The sequence below is a fragment of the Tachypleus tridentatus genome, chromosome 9 (assembly GCF_004210375.1).
Source record: "Tachypleus tridentatus isolate NWPU-2018 chromosome 9, ASM421037v1, whole genome shotgun sequence".
Classification (NCBI taxonomy): Eukaryota; Metazoa; Arthropoda; class Merostomata; order Xiphosura; family Limulidae; genus Tachypleus; species Tachypleus tridentatus.
This window is the reverse complement of record NC_134833.1, coordinates 138,191,701-138,206,277: the sequence shown is the minus strand read 5'-3', so window position 1 is coordinate 138,206,277 and position 14,577 is coordinate 138,191,701. Positions and strand designations below refer to the sequence as shown.

Below are 14,577 nucleotides of genomic sequence, written 5' to 3'. Positions count from 1 at the left end.
ATGTTGCCTTGTGAAATATTTTGATTATATTATTGTTATCTGTCTTATCTAATTTTAACTACTCTAAAAATATCCATATTTTTATATTTTAGTTAGTTTTATAATAATAAGTAAAGAATAAACATGAAAAACCAGAAGTAAAGTACTTGCCAATATTCTTTTTGATTTCCATCAATTGTTAAAGACATTTTAACACACTTTTTGTGCTAATTGTAATAATGTACTAAATACTTTTTACTTAATTAACTATGGCACCAAAAAACATAGTAGCATGAAAAAATAGACAATAACATATACATTTCACAAAGTTATTGGCATTCTAACTGTGTGACAGGAGCCATTACTAATTCATCTAAGCTGGCCATTAAGTTTCTCATTGGAAGATTGCTTTTAATCTGTGTGAAACCAACTGTTATCTGTTCAGAATAGTGCTATGCAATACGTTATTTTGGTAGATGAAAATGTCAACTCTCTATCAGTTATGCCTGATGTATAATTAAACATAAGAGAACTGTTAAAATATCCTGAAAGAAAAGATGAAGTGACAGGTGTATGTGTTAGGAAGTGTCTGATTTTCTGTTGATAGCTCTGCAACCAAACAAAATTAAGGTTTGTCTGAGAAATAATGATTCTGTAGTGAAGAATTTATGTTTAATTTCATACTTTTTTAAAGGGATGGTGGATAAAGTAGAGAAGATGTGTAGAGAAAATATGTCACATTAGGGGAAATTCAGGACTTTTAAAAATATTTCTTTGTAGAATTAACTACTTAAAATTTATATACTGTTAAAATATGAATTGCTAGCTAAGGTTTTATACCTTCCTAATTGGTGTAATATGAACAAAAAGTAGCTTAAAAATCTTGAATAATGTAAGACATGAAAGCTTTTTCTCATGCACTGTAAATGGTACATAGGTTGAAAGAATTAAGGAGTAAATTGTCAGGCATCACTCTGAGTATTCCATGGTGTCTTATGTTCCTCATCAATGATGCATATGGTCTGGGGCTCCTTATTCTCAAATTTTGGATCTCCATTGAGATCAGGATTCAGTTTCTGAGGTTGACGTGTATCTTGCTCAGTTTCTGTTTAGTTCAAACATCACTTTTATTCAAAGGTGATGGCATGCATGTAGGCAGTGTTGTGTCATGAGGAAGTTGAACCATTTTAAATCAGTGGTGTCAACTTTTTTTTTTTTACTTGGCTCTTTGACCAAGGTTTTTTATCTTCCACTGCCACCACTGTTTAACAACACTGTTCGATTATCACAACTACATACTTTTGAGTCCTCAGTATTTTCCTGATTTCTCATATCATTTTGTTTAATTGGTTCCAAATGACCATTCCAGTTATGTAACAGGTAGATTCAGTTTATGCATTCTTTTTCTATAACAGTTTGTGACGTAACTGCAGATTTATTTTTTGTGGCTGCTGACTTATGGACATTACTGTTGAGAGTGATTTGTACTGTTTGGCCACAGATCACTTTCTCATTCTCTCTGCTTCTTCAAACCAATTCTTCTTACTCAACACTGTGCTAGACAAGAAAGGCATTCACTCTTTTTCTCCAGTTAATTTGCTCACTCTTTCTCTCTATATCCAATCAGATTTTGATCTTGGTCATGTTTAGTGAGGGTCTTGAAAGTTTTGTTGCCTGCACTTATACCTATAGAGATATTAGACAGCACTTTATTCTGGGCTCTTTTGAAGATGAGGTATCTTCTATGTGTCACGTCTAATCATATTTTCTTTTCTATGCTCTTAACAGCCCAGTTGATTTGCCTGCTGGAGGTCATTATGTGGACTTTTCCTTATACTTTTATCTGATTTGGCAGTCTCTTTATCTGAACATTTTTGTCTACCCCTGTTGCTATCATAACTACTTCTGCTACATTATTTAAAGGGGTGAGTATTTGTATTTCTGTCTTGTAGAATTCCTTACCATGTTTTTGCAGGATACAATTCTTAGGTGAGTGTTGCTCAGCCGAGTGTGCTTTTATCAAACCAATTCTGCACTACCTGTTGCAATAGGCTCTGTAAAAGTGATATGTTCCATAAGACCACATAGGGTCTCACAAGGTAGTATTTCCATATTATGGTGGACTGCCACTTATGGACTTTTATGAAAAAAGGTAAAAGGGATTCTGCCTATTCCTGTTGATCATTGGATTGAATAAATCAAGGTCAGGTTGCATTTACAAATTTAAGGATCTTGGTCCACCTCTTGCATTGTTTCCAGAGCACTGTTCCTCAGGGCCTCAGAATGCACACTACCCCCTAGACTTTACTTGCAGAAATAGGGAGTCCTTACTATGCCCACTTTCCAGTTGCTGGGGTGGTGGACAGATGATTTTACCTCCAGAGTATTAAGGTGAATTCCTCCATTCTTGGAGAAGAGGGAGAAGTTGGGGGCTCTCCTACCTTGGTTCAGGGATGTTTTTCTCAGATGTCAGTAGAAGCAGTACCATCCTGTGCAAGAGGTTACTTATAATGCCAGATCCAATTTGATGCTCATCTATATGGTTGGGGTGTGCATGGCCCTTCTTTTTGATAGGTATCAGTTTAGTGTTTTATTCATAAAAGAAGGCTCACCATCTTCTCGTAATTCCAAATTCAGAGTGGTTCCATCCTGGGTCTTTGGTTGAACGCAGTTGTTCCACATCCTCCCCATATTATCAGGCACAGGTGGAAGGCTCCTTACCCACTTGGTTGGGGATTTAGGATTGATGTTCATAATTCCAGACTAGATCAGTTTTGTTCCTTTAATTGAGTAAGACACACATATTCCTGTCATTCCAAACCTGGGGTGTTATTTTTTGGTCTTCTTCAGATGGAGGAGAAGGTTTGTCCTCTAAGGTGTTGCTTACCTTCTCATTGGGATTTTGGTGGTTTAGAATGCATCACACTATGACTGGTTACAGGAGAGGATCCAGTCAAAAGTATATCTATAAGGAATGCTGAGGTCCAACTGCCCTGGCTACCAATTTGGGATATAGGGTCCAAGATCCCTTAATTCCAACTTTGAGTAGTGAAATCTCAGCTATCTGATTGAAGCTGGCCTATAATGATGATTACTCATGTACAACTCTCCTCTTAATAAAGGAACTAAATTCATGATGAAGAGCATACCTATTCTGGATGTAGTGCAGTTCTCCCACTCAGGTAGTACTCTTATCTTGGTACACCTAGGATCTATGTAGATTCTTTACATATAGATAATGCCCTCACCAGCCCTTCCACCTTCTTAATGAGGAATTCTAACTATAAGTGGCAGTGGAAGTAAGTATGTTTATAAAAGTTAACATTTACTTAAATTGAAAATATATTTCCAATGACACTTAGCTCTGCTGACACTCTTTTCGATTAAGAGCCAGTATTAGAGACTGAGATGGTATCAGTGTTGAAAAAGAGATGAAATCATCTGAATGAGGTGCTTATACAGTACCAGGATAGAGGGCACATTGATGTGGGTGGAGAATATTACGAGACAAATATCACCAAGGGCAATTGAACAGGGTATAAAAGACTGGATCAAGCAAGAGGAAATCACACTATTGCTTAGATGGGCAAGGAAGAAATATTGGCAGTTGACTAATAGCTATAAGTGTTAGTGGAAATACATTTTCAATTTAGGAAAATGTTAATGTTTATAATGCCCAAAACATCAGTAAAATTAATAAATATAGTTGGTTGGTTTTTCTTTCTTATGATGCCAGCCTTTTCTTGGTAGTTTTAGGCTGGGTTTTGTTGTTACCAGTTACAAAAAGTGTTATCATTTGATGTGTGAAATCAAGAGTACACTATAACGTATATATTTTCATCATGTTCATAATGAAATATTTACTGTATACATCACAACCTTGCCATACAGTTTTCTTGGGATTCAAGCTCTGGTTCAAATTGGTTAAATTGTATTTATCCAGTTACACAATATTTGTTTTTGAAAGTGGTGTAAAATTGATTATAAATTATAGTAAACCACAGTAACTTGCAGAAAATGCATATACTATGTGAGTGGGAATACATTTTAAAAACTATTTAAGATTATATATCAAGACAACTGTCAGTACATTTTGTGTTTTTATTAAAGGAACCAGAAGTTTGAAAAAGTATAGAATTTGTGAAATATGAACATCAGGAATCATGGCTGACATCCTCTTGCTGCAGAAATGAACTCCATAATTAGCACCATGAGTATGTTATAAGGGTGAAGGTCAATACTCTCTGCTGTAAAAGTGATAGGATCAAAAAGTCTTTAACCATTTGTCTTAATTTGTATTAACCACGAATGTACTGAACAATACACAGTAGTTTAAACCAGTTGTAATCCAATTTTCTTAACTATATCAAACTATTAGAGGAAGGATACTGTCAAACATGATGGTAGTTTTGATACTTATTGAGCTTGTTCTTGGTCCAGTACTGATTTTTTAAGTCAGAATGTAAAATTATCTAGAGATAGTAAATGTTACAGTCAATAGGCTTAATTTACAGTTCAAAATACCATAATGAGATCACCAGTAGTTATTTAGTAATGACATAATCAAAGAAACAGTACCTGTTGTTATAAAAGTATTTATTGCAATCACAACTTGAAAATGCAGTCCAAAAATATACTTTTGTGTATGCATAGCAGTAAAGGTGTAAATAAAACCATCAAAGTCGTGTTAAGACTGACTTAAACCAGTGCCTAGATTTCTTGGTCACATATAATAATAGATGAATTATATTTTTTGGTTATTTACAAGATTCTGAAATTTTAAAACTAAGTGGTGATAATGGGCTGTCTAAATCCACTGTAAATAAAATAATGAAAAAATTATATTTTCATTTTATCACACAAAAATAAAAAAAATTTAATTGAAAATTGGTTTGAAGCAGTAACAATTACAAAACATAAGGCATTGATAGCTTTAAAGGATAATTGGCACTTAATTAAAGTTCTTCTAAGATTTAAAACACTCATTTTCAATTGATCGTTTGATTGTTTTAATCTGTCTTTGAATTTCTGCAAATTATATGTTAGCTTTCCAGTTATTCGAAGTTTCTGATTTAAAAATTTACTTTAATTCATAGTCAACATATTAGTTTTCTTGGTAGCATTAATCTCATTTTGTAGCTGTTAAGATAAAAAGAGCTCACTATCTGATTTGTTTTGAGCATCTTTTCAATCTTTGAATAGAAAGTATGTTAACAAATGATGCCAACTTCATAATTTCAACTTTGGAAGACATGAAAAACATCATCTTCTTTAAGGGGATTTATTAACACATTTGCTGCTACTAGTAGTATTAATAATTCCTACCCTAGTGCAAACTACACTTTTCTTATTTTACTAAACCCAGGTGTGTGATATTTATATGGGTAACTATACTATGTTTAATTATCTCATTGAAGCCACTTGTAATCTGACCCATTAATGGGGAACATGACAGCGATGTGCTTTTTTCTTGTTGTTTTTATCCTATACCATTTTTGAAATCTAAAATATGAATTATATTTTAAGCTTGTTTTATGTTAAGTAGTGAAAATAACCATATAAATCTTTTAAAAAATGTAAAGTGATAATTTACTTGATTTATAAAATAATTAATTTAGAAAGTTTAAATCTTGAAATTATAGAAACAAATTTTAATGAATTATGATTAGATTTTGAGCAATATTCGCTTTGTGATCCCCTTTGTCTATATTTGACTCCTCTTAAAATTCTTACCCATCCTCTACCATGAATTTCATGAATTTTAACATCTAAATTGGCACTGTTATCTCTAGCAAATCATCCAAACTGTTTACTACCTGCATAAAACTAAAAGCAGTCACTACACAATTCATTCATCAACCAATGCTCCCTTTTATCTAAATCTTCATTGGATCCATTAACTTTTTTTTTCCCCAAGATATTCTTCAAGTTCAAAATAATTTTTATTAATTATTTACATTTATTATTCTAAAGACATAGAAGGAAAGTGATGGCTGTGACTTGCAGCAGGCCTTGTCAGTTTGAAGATAAAAAAATCATATTCATTGCTGTCTTTTTTCATCTTGTACAAAAATTTCTGGTGTCAAATTCTAAAGTTTTTTGTTGTATAATAGTGATTTCTGAGTTTTTGTTCAAAGATCATCATGTTATTTTATGTTGGCATTTATATTTTTAAAATTATTAAACTGTTGTAAAAAAATTAGTTGTCAGTAACATTTTATTAATTTTTGAAGATAAAAAAAAGTTTTAAAAAGCTGAAAATTTTCATTGAATATCCTAGAATTCAGAAATGGAAATTTAATGAAAATTCCTGTGAAATTTGTCTTTGGAAATCTATATTTGATGAGAGAGATCATCTAGTCAAAATTTGTTAAATTATTACTTTTATAAGAGAAAAACACAGTCAAAAATAATCTTGAACCTCCTTCCAGTCATTTTATTGTTAGGAAAAGTAGTCATGTGATGACCAGATATGTGATCTGGAATATCAATTATTGGTCATTCATCCTGTACTACATATAGAATTCAATGTCAGAGTTCAAAATACTGGTAATTGTTCTTGAACCATGGCTAGAATATAAGAAGATAAATTTATATTTGGCTATTTTGTTTATTTGGAGAGTCATTGGATCAAATATTAATAGAAACTAGCCTGTAATACCAGACTATTTCAACTTTCTTCTAATTGTCAAGTTAAATTTTGCAAATTTTTTTGGAAGGCACTTTCTTGAATAATAACTAGACTAGTTTTGAAATTATTATACCTGAAGTTTAGTTAGGCCTATAGCAACAAATTCTTACCAGAATATAATTATTTTGTGAATAAAATAGGTTAAATTTATAGTTTATGTAATACATGGATAAGGATTTTTTTATCAATAATGTTCACATAAAACATCCTCAGTCTTAAACTATTAGTGGCTTTGTTGACCAACTTTAGCACCAAATTCAGTACAGGTATTTTTCAGACGATATTGACGAAGACATCTCTAAACTTGAAACACCAACTTTCACTACTATCAGCAGAGGACCTGCAGAACCCCTTCATCAGAACAAGCAGCTGCATTGGAATCATAAAGTTAGTGACTGTTTTTGTTTCACAAGTAACATTAATCTGGGTATAAGAATATTTTATGTCAATCTTAATAACATTACTATTTTCTTTCTGTAATGATTGCTCTGGATCTTAAAGGTTTGTTAGGCTGTAATATGCCACATGTTACCTTAATAATAATAATAATAGAGAAGGTATGTCTGTCAACATTTTTTTTTTATATATTTTTGTAATAGTGATTTCATTTTTACACATTATATATATTGCATAGTTGTAGTGCTTTTCAATATATATCAGAGTAGCATTGTCTGCATCTAGATTTAGAGGAGACATATCAGCACCTTCTTCTCCTTTATTTTTTTATTTTTTGGATATTTGGTCATTTATTGCCATTTTTGTATATAGATTTTTCAATTTCTGTAGTTTTTCCTTCAACTTGTAGGTGTATCTATAGCAAAGGAAGGACTTTTATTTATGACATTTTGATTTAGAATCTAAAAGTTCTTTTGATAAGACACTATAGATATAAAATTAAGAGTAGTGTGGAATTTAAATATTGTAATACAATATCTTACCTTATCACATAGTTAACTGTTCTTGACTTATACTGCCATCTGTTTGTGCACGTTTTTACTCACTACTAATTTTGATACTACCACCGAACTTCAAATGTATTCACATGAGATGTGCATGTTATAATAACAAATGATTGTGCAGCAGCTCTCCAGCAATAGGAGTGTGACACAACACTTACTGTTACTAGTGCCTTTTCTTCCATGCAGCCTTGTAATCACTTCTCTTTGGGCAGTCCCACTGAGAGGATGTGTTTTAGGTTATGCTTTCCAATTTATTGTTTTGGGTTTTTTTTAATTCACGTAGGTGAATTGAGTCTTTCTCTTTTTTTCCATTTACTAGAACATGTTGTGTTTTGTTTCTTTGTCAACTGTAAAATTCAGGTATGTTTTTTTTTTATCCTTGTTTCCTGTTTCCTTTGATTCCTCACCTGATCTTCTCAAGTTTGCTCTCATGAGCTAGTTTCTAGCATTTCAACTTACTCACTAGATATTGGGGTTTCCACTAATCGTTTTAGGCACCAGTTACATTAAGGAATCAGTATAATGTGACCTACACCTTCTCTTGTAGACCATGCTTTGGCATTTCCCTACTTAGGTTCTCAGCCTTAGTTTTCCTGTTTTCCATCGTAACACACTTCTCTCATCCCCTCTTTCTTTGATAATGTGACTCCTCTGTTGTTGGAACCTTTTTGTGTTGGGGCACCCCTTTTTCATTGGTAGTTTTGCCTCCCTCCTCATACACATGGATTCTTTTTTGCACCAGAAGGTATTTGGGAGCATTCTTAACTATTTGGCAAATTGAATAAAGTTGGCATGGTTGCATTCCTTGTTGACCTCTCATTTGTACAAGCCCCATCCTGAACCTATTTCTTTGTCTCACCCTCTTCCTTTCTTTCCTTTTGGATTCCAGCCTCTCTTATTTCTGTACTTTGTTGTTACTTCTTGTTGCACCCTTCATGGGACAACTGACAGCCTCAAAGTCTACGTATTATGTTTGGATCATATGGGGAGAGCTAAAGCCCATTTGCTTTCCTCATATCTAGTGTTCTTTTGCCATGGACTCTTTAGATTTGTAGGTTGTTTTAAATGGTCTGGTCTTTGATTGTCCCACCACCTTGTTTACTTCCCTCAGGATCCAGTTTACTTGCAGTAGTGGTATTGGATCTGTTTCTTATGGGGGTCACTGAACATGGGATTCCTCTTGTCTGAATTTTTAATCCCCTTTGTTTGTTGTCCCCAAGATGCTCAGGAAATGGTGCCCTCTCATAGAACTTTCAACTCTAGAACAGTTCATGGTCTTATTTTATTCAACCTTTCAACATTGGTACATCTGTTGCCACCTTCCTGCTGACCATCCTACCACTGACAATTTTTCTTTCTTCTTTACCTGACTGTTTGATAATGAATTAGTTGTCTATATCTTTGCCAATTACAGTACTACCTTATTTGCAACATTTCATGTTTCTCATTACCACACAATGTTTTCTTCCCCAGTTTTCTCCATCTTGTTCTGGTCCTTCTTCATTCTTGCCCTGTACCCATAGCAGTTATGATCTCATTATCATCCTGGACACTCTTACTCATGCTCCTTTCAAGTTGTTGGCAGTCTGACCTTATACCACTTTTTTTCTATAACCCATTTTCTCTTTACTTCTCACCTGTAGTTGCTGTCATTCAAATCTCTGTATTATCAACTCTTCTCATCTTTCTTACATTTTTCTTTTATTCTGACTAGTCTTTCCTCCCTAAGACTACAGGTGCTTGGGAAGGTAAGTGCTACATTTCTCTTATCTCCTTTCCTTTTATATTGCATATTTATGATTGATTGGATCTGGACAGACTGTTGAATCATGTTCATGCCATTTCTTATTATTTTGCTTGTACCTCTCACTTTTTGGCTCTTATTTCTAACTCTCTATTCCTTGGGGATTTCACTCTTCACCATCTGGCTATCTCATTTTCTGTAGGATACTGTCTGTTTCCATTTGTTATCCTACAATCTCGACTACCCACTATCTTTAAACAGGTGAAAAGTGAGCACATTTCCTTTCTTTTATGTTACAGCAGTCATTTATATGATCCTGTTAGATGGTTGATGGTGCCTCACATGTATACATATTTTACAGATTTATGCATCAAGCCAGTGTAATGAAAAATACTTTTACAGACTGGGTGCATCAAATTTTACATTTGGTTTACTCTTCATTGAGGGTCAATTCTCACAGACTTCCACTTTTCACCTCATCAAATTCATCATCTCAATCACTCCCTCACTGCTCATTTTCAAATGTCACAGAAAAAAAAATATTTCAGGTTGGCATATGATCTACACTTCATACCTTTTCACACTCTTCACCATCTGGCTATCTCATTTTCTGTAGGATACTGTCTGTTTCCATTTGTTATCCTACAATCTACGACTACCCACTATCTTTAAACAGGTGAAAAGTGAGCACATTTCCTTTCTTTTATGTTACAGCAGTCATTTATATGATCCTGTTAGATGGTTGATGGTGCCTCACATGTATACATATTTCACAGATTTATGCATCAAGCCAGTGTAATGAAAAATACTCATACCATTTTGCCCTGGCTCTATATATGCCTACTTATGAGATATGGTATTCTGCACTACCACTTGAAGTATTCTCATGGTATAATTATATACTTTACTACTGTCTGATCCACATTGAACCTATTTCCTGGACTGTCATATAAAAAAACCATTACTAGAGGTATTCCTTCTGTTTCCCTGACTTTTCAAAATAGGGATATGTTCACTTTCTCCCTATTAACAGCAATGGTAACCAACTCATAATATAAGTTTTTTAAAAAAAATTGATTTGTCACATTTAAATTTGTGATTTGATTATTTTTCTTAATTAACTTGTGATAATTTGAAACCATTTTACTGTTTTTCAGGCCTAGCTAGGCATAAGTTAATCCCTAACATAAAGTTGCATAACTTTAGTGTTCATGTCAGATATATGTTAAGTTGATTGTTTATTGTTCTTTATGATTAACTGGGCATATTTATTAACTGATTTTGAACACACCTGTGTCAAAAATCTATTTGTGGATCATTTATTTACCTAGATTAATCTGATTGGAGAAAAGGTAGTCAATCCCATGATACATTGTTGTGAAAAATGTGCTGTTCCCATTTTGATTTATGGAAGAATGGTAAGTTAAAATATGGTATAACAGTTCACAACTGTATTAGTTTGTGTTTTTAATGTAAACAATTTCATTCATAAAAATAATAGAAGGACACTAAAAGCTTTATTATATGGCATCTTTCAGACCTGGGCAATGTCCAATACACAAAAGTTCCACTTACAAGACCATTAACCTAACTACATTTTCTATAGCAATAACAGTTTTAAACTGAAATAAGTGTTTAAAAAATATTAATCTGCATGAAAACATTTATTATAAGTACAGTATTTTAAATAAAGTAATACAATTTATTGTAATACACTTGCTAATTAAATTTCCTGGTGAAAGCTTCCAGTTTAAAATTCACATCTTGCAAATCATAAATTAGTAACTTTCACATCCAGAAAGCTCTTGTAATTGTAAGCCTAAATATTTCCAAATAGAAATGAGGATTATAATTATTAGGTGACTATTTAATGTTAAAGTGTCAGGTAATAAAGCTTTTACCATGTCACAATTTATTTAAAAAACAAAAGAGAATAAAAAAGATGATTTTTTACATGTAACTACATTATATATATATAAACAAATACATATGTTCCATTACTTGCACCACATTGCAGTTTAACCTGCCTATGGATTTTGTCTTAAGACATTATGCATAGTCAGTGAGTATGTATAGTGATGCAGTTCTGCTTCCATGACCATGTATTTGATAGTTTGTTTTTGATCTATGAGTCCTTAATCTTGAAGTCTGATTTGCTTGTGTTATATGCAAATATAAAGTCATAAAAATGACAGAATGTCTTTATCAAAACAACAATGCTAAAGTTTATGAAATTGTAATAAAATCAGTTTTTGAAATAACTATAAATATTTGATATAATAAAGAGTAATTATAAAATATATTGGCAAATGATTTTACCTTTTTTTAAGAAATGCTTTAATTTCTTTTAAAAATGATATGATAAAAACAACTATAACACCTCTTAAAACTTTGACAAAGATAATGGAATACTTTATCAAAATGTTTTATTTAAAGTAAAAAGAATGTTTTTTTGGTAGCTGTTGAATTTTCCTCAACATCTAACATTGATTTTATATTGAGTTTTATTTGATATGGCATGTTATGGTTTTATTGAAACTACAAGACTGACAAGTGACTAAGAAACAACATATTTAGAAATATAACAATTTCATATTAGTAAAGTTTCCCAAACAATTTAGGTTTGTGATCTTTACATTATACATTTTGCTTTTATAATAGATTTCTAAAACAGTTTGTTAAAGGCAGTTTGTACCAGTGGTCCAATAAAATAAATGTAATATAAAAGTAATGTCACACTATGACAAATGTTAATTTCAAAGGTTTTATGTATTATTTTTAGATACCATGCAAGCATGTATTCTGCTATGATTGTGCCAAAAAAGCAGAGAAAATATGCCCAAGGTAGGATTTTTTCAAATAATTTTTTGGAACAGATTCAGTAAGTTTCTTACTGAATATATTTGTTCACTTTTTAATGCTATTGGCCTGAGAGGGGATGAATGGTTAGTGTGTTGGACTATGGGTCTGTATGTCTATCATTATTGACAAAAGTAAAATCATGCTGTACACATTGGGATAGTGGATGTATTATAAAAGTGGCATTCAGATCCCATTAAGTGATTAGATAAGAGTAGCCTAAAGGTTAGTGGTGGGTACTGTTGACTAGTTGCATCCTCTCTATTCCAGTGATTCCAAATCAACAGTCTACAGGAATATTTAAGCAGATTCACAAGATTGTTCAAGAAATGTATTTTAATATGCAGTTTCTGAAAGATATTGTTTTGTAATGTAGCTTAAAAATACTTCAAAAAATTAACATTGTATAATAAGGTTTGTAAACCTTTATAACTGAAAAAAGTCTTATCAGTTCAAAATTAGGGATAGCTAGTGCAGATAACCCTTGGAGAGTTTTTACAAATACCCAAAAACAAACAATTTAACTGTACTGTCTAACCAATGATACACAGGTTCATAATTTCAATTTATATTCATTTAAATGATAAAAAATAAATTGTTACGTATTTGTTAGGTTATAAAATTCAAAATATACCACTCCATACAAACTATTAATTTATATTCATTGTTAAAGTAGTGTTGTACAGTGGTGGAACTAAGCAATATTTAAATAAGCATCCTATGTTTTTCATTAGTGAATGTTATTTTTTAACAGTTTCATATCAGTACTGGACTGTGAATCAAGAATTCATGAGTAACTGCATTTCAATTTCCATCAGATTATAATAAACTTTAACCAGGTTTGGTTTTAATATTCCATTGATTTAGGTAAAAATTATGTGAAGTAAGATATATCATTAGTTAACACTATAGATTGATAGCTATGCTTTTACTGTAAAGATGTAGAACTACATTAGTCCAATGCTTGAGACTACCAAATTTTGAATTAAGACTACTATGAATTCCAGGGGAAAGTGCAGTTCTGCTTGCATGATATGTGTGTATATGCATACATTCCAACTCTGTATTTAATTATTAAGTTTACAAAAATCCTCTTTTTTATTTTTCTTTAAAATCGTTAAATATCTACTTTCACTGAAATTCTTGTAAATTTGTTTTCTCAGTTACTGACTTTTAAACTAAAATATCTGACTGTTTTTCTGAGTTTAGAATAATTATATTCTAGCACAAAATTTTATTTGTACTAGATGAAACAGTTATATTTTGAGAGAATGTCTTTGAGCTAACCACCATTTTTCCTAGGTATAATACAAACAGCAGTGTTCTGATTACCATACTACCACATGACTGTTTTTACTTCTTTGTATTTGTAGTCTGGTTAATGTAACCTTTAGTTTTGTAATATGATGAAAGAATTCATTAAAATAAATGTAGATATTACATACTTGCAACATGTAGTAAGTTATTCATTATAGTTGAAAAACAACTATAGTTAGGTTAATATTTTCTTTAGACTACTGCATTTCTTATGCCTACTTAACCAAGACATAGCATACAGAAAAATGTACTTGAACAATATTATGATCACTGAAATTAAAAATTATTTTGTGGATATACAAACATATACTGTTAAAAATTGTAATTTTTAGCCTTTCACTTGCACTTCGCAACAATGAAAATCAATCTGCATCCAAAGTGTACTTCATGCCAGTTTATTTAAGCTGAGCAGTACTGTTGATATTGTGTGTATAATGAATCCATACAGCACTCGGACTGTATTAGTGCTAATGAAACTAAATAACTTCATTTCATTATATGCACTTTCTGAACAACGTAATGTCATTGAAAAGTACCTACATTTTTAATTTGTTTATGATGAAACTTTTTAGAACAAAAATTATAATTTTATTAAGTTTCAACAATAACATATAAATCCTTTTGTTTTTACACTAATAATTTTTTTTAGAAATTCTATAAGTTCATGAAATTTTAATAAATATTTAAACTTTTCTTCAGAATTAAAATGTTAATTTATTGTGAAATGAAATGTAAAATTGAATAAATATACTTTCTTCATGACAGATGTTTTGATAAAGTACAGCGTGTTGAGCAAAGTGCTTTAGGTACAGTATTTATGTGTACATACAGAGGAACACGTCATGGTAATGGAGGCTGTCGCAGAACTTACCTCAGCCAGCGAGACCTTCAGGTCAGTAGGTTAACTCCTGTTTTAGTACTTATTTGTATATAGAGAATAATTATATAGTTCCTGAAGATACCACATGTCAAATTACACTTAGAAGAAGAAGTAGAAATAGGTGAAGCAAGTAGTTATTTTAGAAAAA

General features: G+C 31.7%; 1 protein-coding gene across 1 annotated transcript in view; it reads left to right on the top strand.

Annotated features, from left to right (window-relative positions):
• Positions 1-14,577, top strand: part of LOC143226484 (uncharacterized) — a 34,836-nt gene that overhangs the window by 15,336 nt on the left and 4,923 nt on the right. The window contains exons 3-6 of the mRNA XM_076457505.1: positions 6,948-7,057; positions 10,705-10,791; positions 12,156-12,217; positions 14,315-14,441. Of these exons, the coding sequence (XP_076313620.1) occupies positions 6,948-7,057; positions 10,705-10,791; positions 12,156-12,217; positions 14,315-14,441 (386 nt within the window). The remainder of the gene's footprint in view (positions 1-6,947; positions 7,058-10,704; positions 10,792-12,155; positions 12,218-14,314; positions 14,442-14,577) is intronic.